This window comes from Anarrhichthys ocellatus, unplaced genomic scaffold (assembly GCF_004355925.1).
Source record: "Anarrhichthys ocellatus isolate YVR2014 unplaced genomic scaffold, GSC_Weel_1.0 scaffold5, whole genome shotgun sequence".
Classification (NCBI taxonomy): Eukaryota; Metazoa; Chordata; class Actinopteri; order Perciformes; family Anarhichadidae; genus Anarrhichthys; species Anarrhichthys ocellatus.
The window spans coordinates 6220564-6238420 of record NW_022280035.1 but is presented as its reverse complement, the minus strand read 5'-3'; the positions used below and the strand labels follow the sequence as shown (position 1 = coordinate 6238420).

Below are 17857 nucleotides of genomic sequence, written 5' to 3'. Positions count from 1 at the left end.
GAGAGAGAGAGAGAGAGAGAGAGAGAGAGAGAGAGAGAGAGAGAGAGCGAGCGAGCGCACTGGATGACTTCTATCATTTCTGAAACATCTTTGACAAAGAGCTTTCTTTTACAATGATAAATTATTACCATGCCAATAAGAATAAATATGGTTGCTTATGTGCAAGAAAATAAGACGGCACTCTGAACAGCTGTTACCGGAAGGCTAACAGCTGTTAAATATGTTTCCTTTAATCGTAAGTCTCTGAGCTTCAGATTTCCATCAGAATTCCTGATCACCCATTTAATTACCATGTGTTTGTATTTCACAGACTGAGTCATTGAATTGCAAATCCTCGATTCAGAGACAGATTGGAAAAATCTGTCCAATCCTGACTCTTGCAGCATTTCCACCAATATGCAGTTATGCAGCCATAAATAGTAATCATTAATAACTGAGCTATGCATGTCTCTTTGTGAGATACATACTCTGCACGTGTTCATTTTAAATAGATTTTATTAATCAGGAGCATCCTAATGAACAGGATTGTCGCCCACGTTTCTCACAGAGACTGAACTTCACCTTCTAAAAGGCTCCAGTATTCTTTGAAGATTTGCTCTGCTTTGACCTCGCAGTGATAGTTATCATTGTTACGCTCATTAGAATCAGGTCAATTAATATTGCCAATAGTGAAGCTCTTCAAAGACTCTTGAGGAGGGCACTGTGGGTAATGCATGCTCAATGCAGTCAAGCGCCAGAGACTCACAACCCAGTGACTCACCAGGCAATCTGGAGAACATGCCCTGTGGCTTAGCTGTGATAACGCTGGCACAGAGAGAGGCCAGACCTCAGCCGATCTGGTGGGGAGAACAGCCTTCGCTGTCTTTGCAGTGTTTCATCTCTCCTTCCGAGATAGACTTCGTCCCCTGGAGGAGACATCTGAGGCACAACACAACGGAAAGTAGTTTAAAGAATGCTCCCGTGACTGTGGAGAGGCAAAAGCACAGTCGATTTAAAGGCAGAGGGAGAAATCAAACAGCCTCAAGGGGTTAAGTGTGATTTAATCTAGTTGGAGAGTGGCTGAGGCCTGTGCACATCCACACTGGTGATGCATTGTAGGCGTATCGATAACCTCCGCCGCATGGAGGGAGAATGTGAGAATTTTACGGATTTGTAGCAGCAAAAAAGGAGGGATTTTACTCTGTTTCTAACAAATGTTTTTTTTATTCTTGTGTTGTTTTTATTAAGCGGCACTAGTGATGATGTGATAGACAATAGTTGTGCTTAAAATATAGAAAACGTGCAACTAAGGATCCATTAGAGACATATTTCAGTCTTACATTTTTTTTCTTACATCAAATAATGCCCAAAATCAAACACCATTAGGATGTAGTGTAGGTTAATACAACCAGGCAGAGTGTTGGAGAGTTTCTCTAATTTCCTGGGAGGGAGATGGTGCTGACTATAATCAGGGGCTCACAGAGGCTGACAGTGCAGGTGCCTAATAACTATTCAGTGACACATTCACGTCCCCATTTTTAGAAACCGAGGCCTCCTTCCTGACCCAGAATTGGTGGTGCTGCAAATCCAGGCACTGACATTTTAATTCCAGACTGGCTAACTTGCCTCCCCCTAAATTACTGTAATTGATTAAATTAGTTTGGACACAGGCCACGAGGTACCCCCTGCACTGGTGACATACAGTCAACATCTTCTCTTTCCTTCTCTCTCCTATTTTTAGATACATTGTTCTTTGTCTCTCGCTCTGTTGATTTATCTATCTGGTTTTGCTTGAAAAAACATCTCAATGCCGAGAACAAACGGTGGAAGTATCGTTGTATTCAACAGCTGCACAAAGCAGTTAGATCAGTGAATTATAACAGCCAGTATAACATCAGGCCATTACGTATAATTCCCAGGCTGCTGTGGGTAACAGATGTTCATGCACACAGTTGGGAGTGAAATTGTTATCCCTTGATGCCTAATGTATCAAGTTCAGTGATCATGTTTAATGAAACATAACTGACATATTCGTACTGATAATGGCACAGACATGTTGGTTTTGTAATTCAATTTGTGGATAAAGGTTGTAGGTTTGGAAGCTTAATTAATTTTTTTGTAATTTGACATTTTGGGAAGCACGCTTAATTGCTTTCTTTCCAAGAGTGACATGAGAAGTTCAATACATCTCTCATGTTCATGCGCTAATCATGAAGCTATAGCCCAGAGTTAACTAGCTTAGCTAAGTATAACGAATGAAAGTAGGGACAGCCAGCAAGACCGGTTCTCTCCACAGTTCAAAAATCCGTGTACCAGCAGCGCTAAAGCTCAATAATTAACATGTTCCATCTCATTTGTTTAACTCGTACAAAAGATGAAATCAAAGTTGTGGATTTAAGGGGAGTTACATTATGCTGGTCTTGTCATTGCAGTGAGGTTGCCCGGCAGGCTAGCTGTTTGCCCCCTGCTTCCAGTCTTTATGCTAAGCTAAACTGCGCTAAGCTAATCGACACTGCTGCTCCGTAATTACATGGGAGTGGTATCAGTCTACACAGCAAAATCTCAGCAGAAAAGCAAATGAGCGTAGTTCCCTAGTGGCAACCTCTGATGTGGAAAAATGAGGCCAGTGTCAAAAACTGAGGTTTCTCAAATGGCAACTTGAGTCTGGCTCCTAAAGCGGGTCAGTCCCCATAGATCACCATGTTAACCAACTTTATAGCAGAAATGTTTACAAGCCGGTACAAAAAAATGGCTGACGTCGTCGCCATGTTGAGAGCAGTTGAGAGGCAATAAAAATACTTCCACTTTTAAGCTGTGTCGTCACTGCCAAGATGACAAGGGCTGGAGCCACCCGCTTCAAGCTTCACAATGATACTTGAAAAATCAATGGGTGACGTCACAAAGACTATTTCCCTATTTTATACATGTTAGACTAGTCTTTTCACTGTTGTCCATACAAAGCAGTCAATTGATCTAACTTGACTAACATTATAGAAACATTTAAAATGATCAACTGTTCCCTTTAACAAACCTTTTGTACTACTGGAACACTGCATTTTCAGAGCTTTAACAAAGTTTGACCATCATTACAGGGATTTTCTGATGTTGCCTGTAATTTGGGTGGACATAGTTTGACCATTAGAAAAACGAGGTTGGTTAACCACCATGAAAAACTGCAGTGATTTACAATATATTTCTTATCTTAACAATATCAGAGGTCTTGTGGTGGAATATTACGAGCAGGTTTATGCTTGCCTGCTTCAAATATAATACATATGACTTTGCCTTCATGTGGCCATCAAAATATCAATAATCTAAGTGCCTCCTGCTGCAATACTGCTGCACCGTGGTATTACTCATCCTTAGGTAAAAGGGATGTCAATGTTTATAGTGGCATAAGTCAGTATTGCTCCGGCTCTTCACACAGTCCCTCTGAGTTTAAGTAGGTTTTAAGTACATCAAAGTCATAAACGTCCTTTTAATACATTTTTAAAATACAAATGCCCTTCTGTATAAGACTAATCTGTTCATTCTCCGTTTCCCCTCTGAAGGTGACAGTGTGATGGTGGCAGGCTGAGCACAGGGATGTGAGTGGACCAGTAAAGATGACCCTGTTGGCGGGTGATGGCTCCGACTATGACTACAGTGCCCTGAGCTGTGCCTCTGATTCCTCCTTTGACCCACCTCCCCTACATGAAGAGGAGGCTCAAAAGGGGGCCTTCTACAAGAGGGCGCAGCGTGCCCCTGAGCTCAGCTCCATCCATGGCGACACCCTACTGTCCAGCGCCCGTAAACTCCACGCCATCATCAATGTGGGTGGCCTGCGTTACCAGCTGCCCTGGACCACCTTAGAGGACTTCCCCTTGTCTCGTCTGGGCCAGCTGCACCTCTGCAGCAGCTTTGACGAGATCATGTGTATTTGTGATGACTATGACATCGCGCACAACGAGTTCTTCTTCGACCGCAGCCCCTGTGCCTTCCGTACCATCCTGACCTTCCTGCGGGCGGGTAAGCTGCGGTCCCTCAGGGAGATGTGCGCCCTCTCTTTCAGGGAGGAGCTGCTCTACTGGGGGGTCCCTGAGGAGAGCATGGAGTGGTGCTGTCGCCGGCGTCTGCTGCAGCGCGTGGAGGAGTTTGAAGCGATGGAGAGAGCGGAGGAGGAGGAGGAACTCCTGGAGGATCTGCTGGATTCGGACAGTGGACGCAGGGAGCACGCAGCAGAGACCAGACTCAATCGGTACATGGGCAAGCTAAGAGACATGGTGGAGAGGCCTCACTCAGGCCTGCCGGGGAAGATCTTTGCTTGTCTGTCAGTGATGTTTGTCACCATCACTGCCGTCAACCTATCCATCAGCACCATGCCTGCCATGAGGGAAGAGGAGGAGGCGGTGAGTAGGCTAATGACTTTGACATAACACAAAAAGAGTTACTAAGTACAAAACATGTTGTTGTCATGTCAGAGAGGAGAAGTAAAAGTGAAGACATGGCCCAACACAACTTCATTGTCTGTTGTGAATCTGTCATGAAGACACACCAAAGTATAGCCAGTGAACATTTGAACCCCACACTGGTGAGATTGGCTTTGTCTGAGCTCTATTCAAACGCATAAGTGAGGAAAACTGACATGTTATTCTGAAAAGCATTCATTAGAACATTCTAATGATGGCATGTCTCATCTGTCATGTCGTTTAAAACAGCCTGCTGCTTAGAAAGCAGGTTGTTTTGCCATTTAAGAAAAATAATTATATTTGAAGACGTCTCAATCTGCTTTCATATTTTTGTCTGACTTCAATCACAACCATAATTAGCACACTGGCCTCTTCAGTCAAATTAAAGGACAATATTTGGGTCACACACAATATTTTCTTGCAGAGTAAAGGAAAAACAGTTTTTTAAATTAATTAATCAATCTCTCTTTTGTAGAAATATCTACTTTGGATGGAAGTGGAGAGCAACTTCCACCACTTTGCTTTCCATTTAAAAAAAAATGTTTTAGTAAATGTTCTACTTTTACTTCTTGTATACACTCAGGAAATCAAGTACAGATACTGCATGTGGGGTACTGTCCGTGGGCAGAGAGCGAAACCAAAACCTCAACAGCTTTTATTTGAGAGTAACTGCTAAACGTATGTCATGCTGCTGACTCAACTTTCAGATCCAGTAGGCCTACTTTAATCTTGGACTATCACTCTTTACATTTCATTTATCATGTGACTTCTGGGAGCTCCAGTGCATTAAGCGATTTAAACGTGGGACGAGTTTTAACATCATCTCTTGTACAGTCATTAAGTCAATCATCAGTCAATGTTCTGGGAAAACGTAACCGGGATAATGAAATGCACTGATGAAGTTCCAGTGTTCTATTCGACGTGACACAGTTGTATTTGCACCTGCTATGCTCGGTGTATGTTTCAATCACCCTTTTTAATTGAAAGTGCCAGTAATTGCATTCTAACAACTCCGACGCCTCTAATTAAAAGTGTCTAAGTGTTCCTCTCTCGGAGTGAGAGACAGGTTTACTGGAGTTGTCAGGTGCTTGTATGGGTCTACTCAAACCATCGCCTCCTCTGTGGGAGTGTGTTTCATAATGATATTTCGCCCTGATATGGACTGCGTTCAAAGGCTCCGTGCCATGTGCTTTGAAATGCTTTGAGCCTTCTCAGCCACGCACTGATTCAGCATCATCACTGTGTCACACAAAACACAACGCTTTCCAAAAAAAGCTTAAAACATGCATTATAAAGAAGGACCATTTTTGAGGTTACAGTTGCTCTGTTTTTATGGCTCGACTCATACATTAAATCATAACTGACATTCCTAAAATCGTCTGTCCAAATAATTGCAGAAGACACATTTTGAGAGTGAGCTTCGTCTATGATGAGCAAATATCTTTCCTTTCTTTGTTTTGTTTGTTGTAGAAACATTTTGCACGTTGTGTGCAATGCTGCAGTCTACCAGAGTCCTTAGCTCCTTCATTTCACATAGAAGTGGTTCCCTCTAGTGACTACAGCTACCACTCGCACATGCTGATGACGACCATGCTAACTCAAGTGTCTTTACCAGGGCAAATGTTCCCAGATGTGCTACAACATCTTCATAGTGGAGACGGTGTGCGTGGCCTGGTTCTCCCTGGAGTTCACCCTGCGCTTCATTCAAGACCGCAGCAAGCTGGCCTTCCTCAGGCAGCCGCTGAACCTGATAGACGTGGTGGCCATCCTGCCGTACTACATCACCCTGGTGGTGGACAGCACCTCCAAAGAAAAGAAGGGCTCTGGCAACAGCTACTTGGACAAGGTGGGATTGGTGCTGCGCGTCCTGAGAGCCCTGCGGATCCTCTATGTGATGCGGCTGGCTCGCCATTCGCTGGGCCTGCAGACTCTGGGCCTGACCGCACGCCGCTGCACGCGGGAGTTTGGACTGCTCCTCCTCTTCCTGTGCGTGGCCATAGCGCTGTATTCCCCCTTGCTGTACTTGATTGAGAATGAAATGGCCCCCACGCAGGAGTTCACCAGCATCCCTGCTACCTACTGGTGGGCCGTCATCACGATGACGACCGTGGGCTACGGGGACATGGTGCCGAGGAGCATCCCAGGCCAGGTGGTGGCTCTGAGCAGCATCCTGAGCGGGATCCTCCTCATGGCCTTCCCCGTCACCTCCATCTTCCACACCTTCTCGCGGTCCTACGTGGAGCTGAAGCAGGAGCAGCAGAGGGTGCTGCAGAGGAGGACACACTTTCTGCTGCGGAGCCGCATGGCCGGCCTGGGCAGCAACCTCTCCTTGGAGAGTGACATGCTCTTCCCCATAGCGTCGTCGAACACCAGAGACATGAACGAGTGACACTGTCGGACAGGGAAGGGCGTAAAAAGTGGGAGTGGGAGAGAAAGAGAAGAAGAGGGAGGCTTCAAAGAAAGACTGGGGGTATGGAGAGGAGAGAGAGACTGAACATAAAGTACAGGAGTGAGGAAGAAGAATTGTAGATAGAAGGGCGGAGAGAGAAGTCTTAAAAACAAGATACAGAGAAAACTGATTCCCAGAAATGCAGCCGTGCTGTGTAGCAGTGTACTTTTGGATAAACATGACGAACACACAAAGAAGAGGATTAGAAGAATATTATGAAAAATATATATATATATTATTTAAGTATTAAATAAATGTTTCCTTCAAAAGATTTATGATTGATTCATGATTTAAAAGATGAATGAAACATTACATGGTCACAGAATATCAAATGGAAGTCTAATTTACAGAAAAAACCCATAATAAAGCATTCGAGCATAACAATGATGTAATTCCAATATGTGAAATGTGCATTTGACAAAAAAATATAGCTAAAGAGCATGGTGTCCTTATGATCCAACAACATAGTGATGTTTCTCACCGGTGATCGTTGACGTTTTAATGGATTTGTTGATGTCGTGCTAACCAGTGTCACGTCATTAAAGATGTTAGATTAAAGAAGAGGTTAAATGATAAAACGTAACCCTTAGTCCACTGATTATTTTCTGAATGACTGTGCAAATTCTGAGAATCCCCCCCCCCCCCCCCTTTCTGGCACTGCCGGCATCCACATATTAATTATGATGTATTAATTGTCTGTCTTCTGCTCTTTGAGGTTCCATATGCAATTTTTGAATACTTTTGGACATTGGAGATAACATTGTTGTGCTTGTAATTACTGCAGTTGCTGTCCATAGCCGTTTATAAGTATTTCTCTCCTTAAAGTGGATTTAAAAAGAAGTCTGTTTCATTGTCGCTTCTCTTTTCAACATTAAACTTTATAGTCCCAGAGGGTAATTGTTTGGGGGACAAAATTGAACACAATAAAAAAAAAAGTCCACACTTGGCAGACATCCAATACCATTGACAGCATGCATGGTGTCATAACACACATGCAGAAGGAAAACAATACAGCAATCAGTGGTGCAAAGTCACAATTTTTACTTTTTGGATTAAGATTCCACACATTCTATGACAGAGTTAATAGATTGATTTGCTTATTTGAGTGTCATGTAGATGTAAAAGACACAAATCATATCATAAAATAGAGGTACATGAATTCAAAAACACTACATTTACATAAGACGAGTGTCCTGTTATGAGGAATACTGTGTACTCTTCCTCACATTTTCTGTAAATTTCACAAAAACAAAAATATCAGTACAAAGTCTAACAATCTGGATTCTTTACTAAATTTCCTCAAAAACAAAAAAGATTCCTAAAATGAGATAGATTTAAATAGGGCAGTGGAGGGAACAGAAATTAAAATGCATCCTGTACAACACAGAGGTTTTCAAAGTGGGAGGAGGGCCTCTCCAGGTGGGCCCGGAACAGGTGTCAGGAGAGGCTCATTGAATGAAAGTGAGAGCATATTACATTAGTTATCAAAAGAAGGTCACATTGAATAGCCTAAATGTAACTGACTTTGTTTAAGAGATAGTTCAGAGATCTAATCATTTTAAGGATGTTTACTGTTTTTCCCACTTTCCCAGAAAACAACAACCCAATATTGCAGCAAAAAAAAAGAGGCCAAAAGTGAGTGTAAGCCCTTATTCCTGCAGCTCGTGCTGGTACGTTAGAGACATGCTACCTCCTTTGACCAGCAGGTGGCGGCATTGTGTCACAAGAGTACAAAGTGTGATTTTTACCCACAAAAATGACGCACAAAACAGGTTCTGTATTTTTGCTCTCGTTCATTTTATTTTAAATAGCCTACATGTTACAGGACATGCAGTCACGTTTGAAGTCAGCAGTTTTGAATAAAAAATAAATAAAAAATAGACTTTCAAATGAAAACGGATGCAAGCTGACTTAAAGGTTCGGCACAAACACAATCGCGGTCTACAATATTAATAACCGAGCAGCCACGTTTGAAACGGCACCCTCGGGTGAACAGGGACTTCCATGAAACGCCGTTCACCTAAATCAGGGCTCGAGTGTGCGCAAAACGATCCCACCAATCAGGGCTCGACAATACGCTGGCGTCTCCGCCCCTGCCTGCCTCTAAGATCACCTCCCAGTGTGTTTTGGTCATGATTCGGTGTTCCTGCACAGAAGCCGACTGTCGGGAGAAGCTAGATTTACATATGCTTTTGGGCGTTCTGGTCTTTGTACTTTAATGCAATTAATTTATATGTGAATGGAAGATGTTTTCGTATCCTCGGAGTCATTCCCCGTCATGACCTCACCACCGGACCGCCCCTCCAGTTGAATGGGATTCCTCAGCGCCTCTCTGTCGCTCCTTTTGGCACTGACTGTCTCTTCTTCCACCGCCGCCGCTCCAAGCCGCCGCTTTTAGGATCCGCGAGCCGTTGCTTCCTCTTATCAGTTCATGAATGGTTTGATGCCAGATCCGCCTGTCTGATCGTCACAACAGCGACGACGCCAAAGACCCCGGTAGCCTGCGCGTCAGGGTAAGTAGCCCTAAAGTTGTTATTTTGGTGAGGGGTGACTTCAAGTAATGACATGCAGGGCAGACGGGGTTAAACAAGAGTGAGAGGTTTGATCTCAACAATGCCGCAGAATTATCCTACTATGTTGTTTGGGAATAAACCCTCCTCTTTAGATTCAGGCGTTACATCTTTATGACATAAATGTTCTGTGTGGTATTTGCAAATGTACTTTTGCTGAGCTATTAATGATCAGTAGATCAGACACTGTCATATCTCACTTTTGTGATTCATCAAAATCATTGTTTGCCAGCAACTGTACCAGTCTGAGAGTTACAGTGACTCATCAGAGCTTCTTTTTTTTTTTTTTTTAAAGATACAAGCTTAGGCCACATACTGTACTATACAGTCCCTGTTCTGCAGCATTTTTGGGAACATACAGAGCATAATCACACAGCACTCTACTGTGCATGTCCTCAATGTTAAGAGGAATGGCTCCCTGGGTGGAAGCCCTTACAAGACAATCTGAAACCTGGCAGCTATAGGCGCTCTGCAGGGAGAGTTTTTTATGGGCTACCTGCTGTACTTTATGTGTGAGTGAGACGATCAGAGCGGATCAGAGGGACTGTGTATATGTTTTAAACAGGACTTGCTCTAAATAGTTTGCTTTTTCACTCAGGATGCCACAGATTTTCCTTCCTTAGGATCCCACGCACATTAAAGACATGGCTCTCAAATGCTTAGGATTAGTCTCTCCCACTCAACATGACTCAAAGGCCCAAATATTGACTCTAATGTAGTGGCGACTAATAATAGAGAAGACTAAGTAATTGTATAGTCTGTAATTGATGTTCCTGAGCATATAGATGCAGTCCATATCCTGCCAAATTGATTGTGTCTTTACATTGTGACATTGGTCTTTACTGTTTATAGGCTGCTGTACACGTCAGTCCTGACTGCTGATCCAGGATCAGCGCACAGATCTGCTGTCTAGAAAATTAAACCTGGTTTCACGGTCTAGACCAGATTTACTCTCAGATGTTTGTGCGAGACGTCACTATGTGAGACATTTACTATCACGACAGTTGAGATACAACACGTCATTCAGCTTGCGTCTCGGCATACACACACACACACACACACACACACACACACACACACACACTCTTGAACCTGCTGTGCATGCTGTGCAGTGTGATTTCAGAGCCTAAAACCTAAATATTGTGTTTAAACCCGCAGTGGATTCCAGCTTGTACTGTCTCTGTAATCCTTTCTGATATCTGAAACATTACTCCAGAGAGACATCAATATTTTTTTTTATACAAAATAAAATTGCTCTTATATTTGATGATCAGGAGAGCATTACACTAATCCTCCACAGATTTTGCTGTCTTTTATTTCCCTGAAGGAATTAGGATGTTTGGCAACGTGCAGGCAAAAACCACATTATATCCCGTGGATTCAATATCCTTAAACTGTGTATCAAGCCAATGACGTGCAAACTGATGCTGACCGGGATGAAGCCGTGTGGCATGTTTTACCAGGCTAATGACACGCATTCTGCTCTGGGCAACGCAGCCGCCCAGTGAGTGAGAAGTGTTACGAGACGGCCCATTGTACTTTCTAACAGCCTGGTTTCGGGCTCCACAGAGGGGACCTAATGCTCCTTGGAATCCCATGAATGCTCCCCAGTGAAAGCTGTCGATGTTTATGTCAGCTCCAATGCGATTGGTGGAAAGTGGCTCTCGTGGCCGAAATTCCTGCTAATTGGCAACGTGGCTGTGGACTGGCCCCTTTGTTCCCCCTTGTACTGGAGTGGTCTGTCTGTCAGGGTGATACACTGGGCCTGGCATCAATGAACCGCTTGTTTTTCCGCAGCTATCTGGCCCTGGAGGAATCGGCGGCTTTAAGACAAGTCGCTTCCACTTTCAAAATTGCCTTTGTGCACCTATTCAGGAAGATGGAAGAGAACCATTTAGGGGTGGTCTATTGAGAGACTTTTTCCCAAGCATCCCAGCCATGCATATTGATGGTGATGTGTGTATTTGCCTCTGCCCTGAAATGAACTGAGCAGTTGCATTGACACAGACTCCTCTCTAGCGGGCGGTTTGCCGAGTTCATCATTTGATCTAGTGAGTGGCCCACTTTCCTTTAGGTCAGATGAGGATTAATTGGCATTGAGCTCTGAGGACATATTGTAATTGTTTGCGATACAGAGAGAGGATCTAGCTTATTGGCCGGAGATATACAAAAACAAAAAACAAGAGCTCACAAACTGCAGGACACAGGATGACTGTAAATGAGTTTGGTGCTCTAGTAGTAGTAGTAGTGTGCCTCCACTTTGTTGAAACAACACATTATTCCCCTTTGGTTTCGGGGTAGTTAACAAACAAAACACTTGTCTAATGCCAACGACCCCTCTTTAGTTTGCCAATGAGATGTGCGACAAACTCCAAAGGGAGAGAAAGAGATACACGGAAGAAGGGCCATGAGATTTTGTGATTGCTTCCTGCTGACAAAAGCCTTTGAATTTTTCATGCGGCAGATACTAAACTTCTGTCGCTCTGGCCCAGATTTGGTGCTAATTAGTGCCCAGCCACTTTCAAGGGCATACTGGTTGATCATGGGAATGCCAGTGCCACCTGTTCTCTCACTCTTTCTCCCTGTCTCACATCTCTCCCATCCTGCCTTTATCCGTCTGTCTCTCTCTCTCTGTTTGAGCTTTATGTGTCAGTGGCCTACTTTTGTGTCAGTCATTGTTGCCTCCGTTACAGTGTGCGCTTTGTCGGCCACGAACCTAAAGTATCACTTCCATGCTTGTGTTTTATTACTTCCTGAATAAGTGACTGCAGGGGAGAAGTTGCTGTATACACAGCTCAAACATGTGGCCACAGAGCCGGTTCATTTCACCCAGTAAAGGCAGTTGAATGATAAGGATGCAGAACTGAAGCGCTCCTGACATATCCCTCTGAGTTCTCTGTCAGAGGGGCCTGTGCTTGCTGGGCCATTTGAATGAAGTATCTGATCGTAGTTTGATACAGGCAAACAGAGGAGGGCTTATATCCTCCCAGGATCCCATTGACACTTCCTGTCCCTCTGCTCTGGGAACGGGCCAGGGTGACACAGGCCACACAACTCCACTCAATCCACCCACTGTTGCCTCTGTGGAAAAAGCGATCACTCTCACACCCTCATTCCCATCGCTCCGCGCACGATTCTTGTGACAGGAAAAGCGTCTTTGGCATTTCGAAAGAAGCCTCTATGTGTGGCTTTGTGTAGGCGCAGCTGTGCGAGCCTGGTCAGGATGATGAGATGCTTAAGAAGAGCACACGCATGCTGCTCTCCCCCTTCCTAAAGATTCAACCGTGGGATATGTTGAGATGGGAGTTTTTATGCAGATCGTTTACTTGCAGAGACGATCGATCAGGTCGCACCCAACGTCTGAACAAAACCATATAACAGGAACATGTTTGTGGGAAATGTCCTGTTCAAAATATACATTAAAGGATGTGGGTACACATTATGATTTGACTGAGCATCGAGGAGCGGAATCGGTGACTTGATTAGAGCTGAAACGATTATTTGTTTAATTGATTTGATGATTGACCAAAACTATGTAATAACAAAACTTCTGCACTCATTGGTGTTTCAAAATATGTGGACTTTCCACCTACTTTACAGGTTCTCTTTAAGATGTTCAGGGCATTAATATAGTAAAGATATATAATACGTAAAGATATAGTGGAGTAATGTCTACCTGAGCAGAGAATTAAGTCACTCTCGCTCTGTGTGTGTTGTAATCAGATTTGCTTTGTTTACATAGCCGGGCCGGCCTTGCGTGCCTTTTTAATGCGTTGTTGTGTCCCACTGGTTAGCTCATGGCCAGCGCTCTGCAGTGCTCTCATGCGGCTGCTGCAGCTGGTAACCCCGTCTCCACCGATGGCATCGTTGCGGAAGCATAGCGCCCATCCTCCGGTTCCCCCCTCAGATGAACACTGTTGGCTCTGTCAGCACAGCTGCAGTTGTCTGCGCTTATAGCGCTGTTGGCACCTTTAGCTGCTAGCTCAGCTGTTGCCATCTTGAAAGCAGTTGAGAGGCAATAGATATGCTTTGAATTTAGCACGGAGCTGCTTTGAATTTTTAGCTGTTGGACTACAAGCACACACACCACATTTCCATTCTTGACACAAAAATTCAAACAAAAAGCTGTATATTTTGTTCCAGTATTTTTCATCGCCACCTCTTTGCTAAACCTTTTTGTATCGCAATTCAGACCTATTCAATTTTGACCGGTACAGGATGTGTTTCCTCTCGGCTTTGACCTCGGCTCTTACCTCTGATGTGAGTCTGGATCAGATACAGAACAGGGCCATCTTCCTCTTTCTCAGCAGAGGCAGTTAATTGAACCCACCCCTCGGTGTCGTGTGGAAAAGCTCCAACCGCACCACCAAAGCTCTGCTTTTGATTGCCTATCAGTCAGCGTCTAGTTCCCGGCTTCACCGCCCCACTGAGTTCAATTTGAATATTGAAATCAGCGCCTTCTGAACAAAGGGGTGTATTAAAAGAGATGGAGGAAATCACTCCAGTGTTGGGGGATCTTGCCCTCCAATCTGTTATGGAAATGTCATGGCTGGGTGCAGTTATGTTTTGATGATGAAGCGTGACATGGGCACATTTTAAAATTTGATTCCCAAACCCTGGTGGGTGTTTCAGATTTATTTTTCTGCCGCTCTTATTGGTTTGTCTCTAAGGAAGCAGGGCTAAGATCTTTGCGTCTTGTTTTCAGTTTGAATTCAGCCATAGCAGCTATAGAAATGTTGATACAGGATGCTATTTATAATAATTCTGCATCTGCACAGAAAGTCTGCTGTTCCCTCACTCCTAACATGTTTTGTAGGGTTCTTTTTTCACCCATGCTGTCAGTGAAGCCTTATATTTTTGGAGCAATAATAATAATAGAGATGTTCTTGGAGACACAGAAATGCTAGACTCACCTGATGATCAGCCAGTATGACACCCTCTGCATGCTTTTAACTTTGTGTTTACAATAACCACGATCTGGTCCAGAGCCCTGTCATGGCGGGATAAACAACTACAGTGTGTGTGTGTGTGTGTTGCGACCCTGACTCACATTCTTGTTCTTACAACGTGGCTTGCGTGACGCTGCTTTCCCTGACAGACGGTGAAGGGAATGTGCTAGGGTGGGTGGCATGTGAGGCTCGGGGGCAGCCCGGGCATCTTGACGGTGTCTCTACCTGCTCCCCGTGCATTCCTGCTTTGGGCTGCGCAAGAAGGGGAGAAGTTGCGACTCGCCTTTTCTTCCACTCTGCATTCTTCAACCATGACTTGGCTCAGTCGCACTGCTGCAACAAACCTGGAAATGTCACAACGCGCACAAACGCACATGCCCACCTGGCTAACTTTCACATATTTGGACATGTTATCATGCTATTAATTTTGCTTTATATACTGATATATTATAGTCCTCTTGGGTTTAGTTGGACCTTAGATGTTAGGGATTTCTCTTACTGGCTGTGCAGATGAGAAGTTAAATGGTGAAAGCCTTAGGTTACTGAAGCATGAGGCACTTGGGAGTCAATGCGGACTTGAGCTGATCAAATGCTGCCTCTTTGAAATGATGAGAGGGGGCGAATTTAAAGGTTCACTGTAGTTGCAGTGCATTTAGTTACTCTGAAGCATTAAAAGCAAGGCCCATATGATAATGCAGAAGATCTATATTGCATGCTAATGCTGCGTCTCTTGTATATTTGTCATGTGGCGTTCATTACCAGTTTCTCTTGTTTCTGACTGTTTCTCCACTCCCTTCCTAGCAGTTCACTAATATTTAGGAAGCAAAAAAAACACAGGGCTGACACATCAGAGGAATTGAGCACCTTCATTTTTCACCCTTTTCCTTCTCCTGAAAGGATTGGGTAAATTATGGGCAAAGAGTGCTAGAAGGGAGGGGGTGGGGGTGGACCGAGAGTGAGCGAGTAAGACTGGGAGGAGGGGGGGTTGCCAAAGCCCTTGAGGATTATATTTATCTTCTCCCTCTCTCTCCCTCTCTCTTCCCCGCTTCTCGTTTGAACACGTGACCACAGCTCATCAGTCTCAGTTCGCTTAATGACCATGTTTATATGAAAGCAGAGAGAAGGATGTAAAGCAAAGTGAAGCAACGCAATCATGGATGTTTGTCGGAAACAGTCGAGCAGATTTCAAGTATTCTGTCTATTCTTGGTATTTAATGCGCCACAGGAGGAACAGTACACAGCTTTTCACCCTATCAACACAATACAGTGAACACCCCCAGGTCCCTGCACGGCAGTCACGGTACTGTGCATGCCACAGATGCCTCAGATCTCATAGGTTTTCAGGAGGAATGATAGCTGCTGCTACTGGATGCGTGTATTCATCACAATCGATAAGGGAACAGCTGAGAGACCTTGGGCTATAAAACAGGGCATGTGTTTTAACATGAGCTTGTTCAGTCTTCCATTTGACATCATGCTTTCCCTGTCCTTATACACATGAAACTATAAACTGTTTAATTGTGCAATGGTAACTATTGGTTTATTTGCTGTTTTGCAACAAACCTGATGAGCTAAGCAGAGGAAATTACAGTAATGTCCTCCGTCTGTCTCATCTAAGCTGTGCCTGTCACACCCAGTCTAGGAAGGTTAGTCGAACGTCTCAGTTAAAACACGGGACTACTTTTTGTGCAAGTTTTTTTTTTTTTTGTTAGGTTTACTCCAGAAGGGAAACATTTGAAGGTAACAAGGGTTTGAAGAACTTCAGAGGAGAGTGTTTAAAAGCAGGACACAATTGGCAGGTAAAGGTGCGAAATGATTGTGGGATGAAGACACAACCACACTGTGTAAAGTCCCTACCTGGTGAAACTAGACTCTGTACTGTATGACTTGGTTTACATAGATGTCATGTGACTGAACTGGTCGTCACTCTGGCAGGGAAAATGTTGTATGACATGCGTCCCACTGTGGGGTGGCGTCTTCTCCATATTTAATCGCTGTGGAACTGGGAGGTGTTGTTTGACACAATGTTGGGGAAGCAGTGGGCGGAGCTGGTTCCAGATGAGCTGAAGGAGAGGACGGAAGATGGAAAGAAGGAAGAGATTACTAGAGATGAATTATAGTCAGGGGGGGAAAAGGTCTCTGTAGAGTCCACGTCTCTTCCTGTTAGCTTAGCATAAAGACTGAAAACAGAGGGAAACAGCTAGCCTGGCTTTGTCTGAAGATAATAAAAAAAATCGGCCTATCAGCACCTCTCATTAATAAACATTTGTCTTTTCCTATTTGTTCAAGCCAGTTTGTCGAAGTCCCTGCTCCCGGCCAAGAAATAGTCCAGCACATAACCTCCCGTAAAACCACAAATTCACGTTTTTAAGCTAAACAAAAGGAGATATGACATGCTTTATAGGGGCTGGCAGGCATATTTAGTTTCCTGGGCAGGCTAGTTGTTCCCCCTATTTCTAGTCTCTGTGGAAGGATTACAGATACTTGAACCCAAAAGCACAACTTGGAGACAAAATACAAGTTTAGTTCTTTTACTTGAGTTCAGGCAGGGTCAAAACCGGGAGGTCAGTCAAACAGGCGAACAAATCCAATAAGGGGCAGGCACAAATCCAGTGTCGGAACAGGCAGATCAGGAACAATATCAAGATACGCTGGAGAACTTGGCAAAAACACACAAGACAATCTGGCAGGGAACAAGTGCAAGTGAGGGGACCTAAATAGTGAGGGCTAATGAGGGAATGGGCTGCAGGTGAGATGGGTGTGGAGGACCAGGAGAGGGGAATGAGAGGTGATCGGGTGTGAATGGTGGGATCTGAAATGACAGGAGAGTTAATTAAACAAGCAGACAGGATGAAAACAAACTCATATGAAGGGGAATTCGTGATACTCTGTGCTAAGCTAAGCGGTTGTCATATTAAGCATACAGACATGAAAGTAGTATCAATTTTCCCATCTTACCTTGCAGCAAGAGAGTACATTACCACATTTCCCGAAATGCTGAACTATTCGGTTAACAAAGTCTTTCAGTAGGTCTCTCCCTTTTTCACTGCAGAGGCCAAGACATCACCTCATCTAAAATGGCCCAGATATTTTCTCACTGAGCCTCAATCCCAAAATAATTTGGTGTGTGTCATACTCAGATTAGGAACAGGGGATAACAGAAAATCCATGAACATACAGTCGGTGCCAGCAGTGTTTGTTGTTTGGAAGTGGACAAAAAAAAATTCCTCTGTAAGCACGGGGTTTAAGATAGAGCGGCCAGCTGCTCAGCTCCACCAGCCCAGAGATGTCATATGATTTTAAAGGTCGGGTTAGCTGTGTGTGGCATTTGGCAAACAAAAAGGTGATCCGAGCACACTGTAGGTCGCTTTTTTAGCCCAAATACCAGTGGTGAGAAATGCACACACACACACAAGCACACACACACACACACACACACACACACACACACACACACACACA

General features: G+C 44.2%; 2 protein-coding genes across 4 annotated transcripts in view; both read left to right on the top strand.

The window, feature by feature from the left end:
• The window catches only part of kcng1 (potassium voltage-gated channel, subfamily G, member 1), a 10708-nt gene extending 3209 nt beyond the window's left edge, over positions 1-7499 (top strand). Inside the window, exons 2-3 of the mRNA XM_031844327.1 lie at positions 3531-4367; positions 6043-7499. Coding sequence (XP_031700187.1) covers positions 3585-4367; positions 6043-6816 — 1557 coding nt within the window. The 5' untranslated portion in view covers positions 3531-3584 and the 3' untranslated portion in view covers positions 6817-7499. The remainder of the gene's footprint in view (positions 1-3530; positions 4368-6042) is intronic.
• A 929-nt stretch (positions 7500-8428) lies between these two features.
• Positions 8429-17857, top strand: part of src (v-src avian sarcoma (Schmidt-Ruppin A-2) viral oncogene homolog) — a 25746-nt gene continuing 16317 nt past the window's right edge. For 2 of the 3 annotated variants that reach the window (XM_031844894.1, XM_031844893.1), the window contains exon 1: positions 8430-9389. The gene's annotated coding sequence lies outside the window, so the exon portion shown is untranslated. Of the gene's footprint in view, positions 9390-17857 lie in introns of all 3 variants that reach the window. The other variant, XM_031844892.1, reaches the window with a different exon arrangement.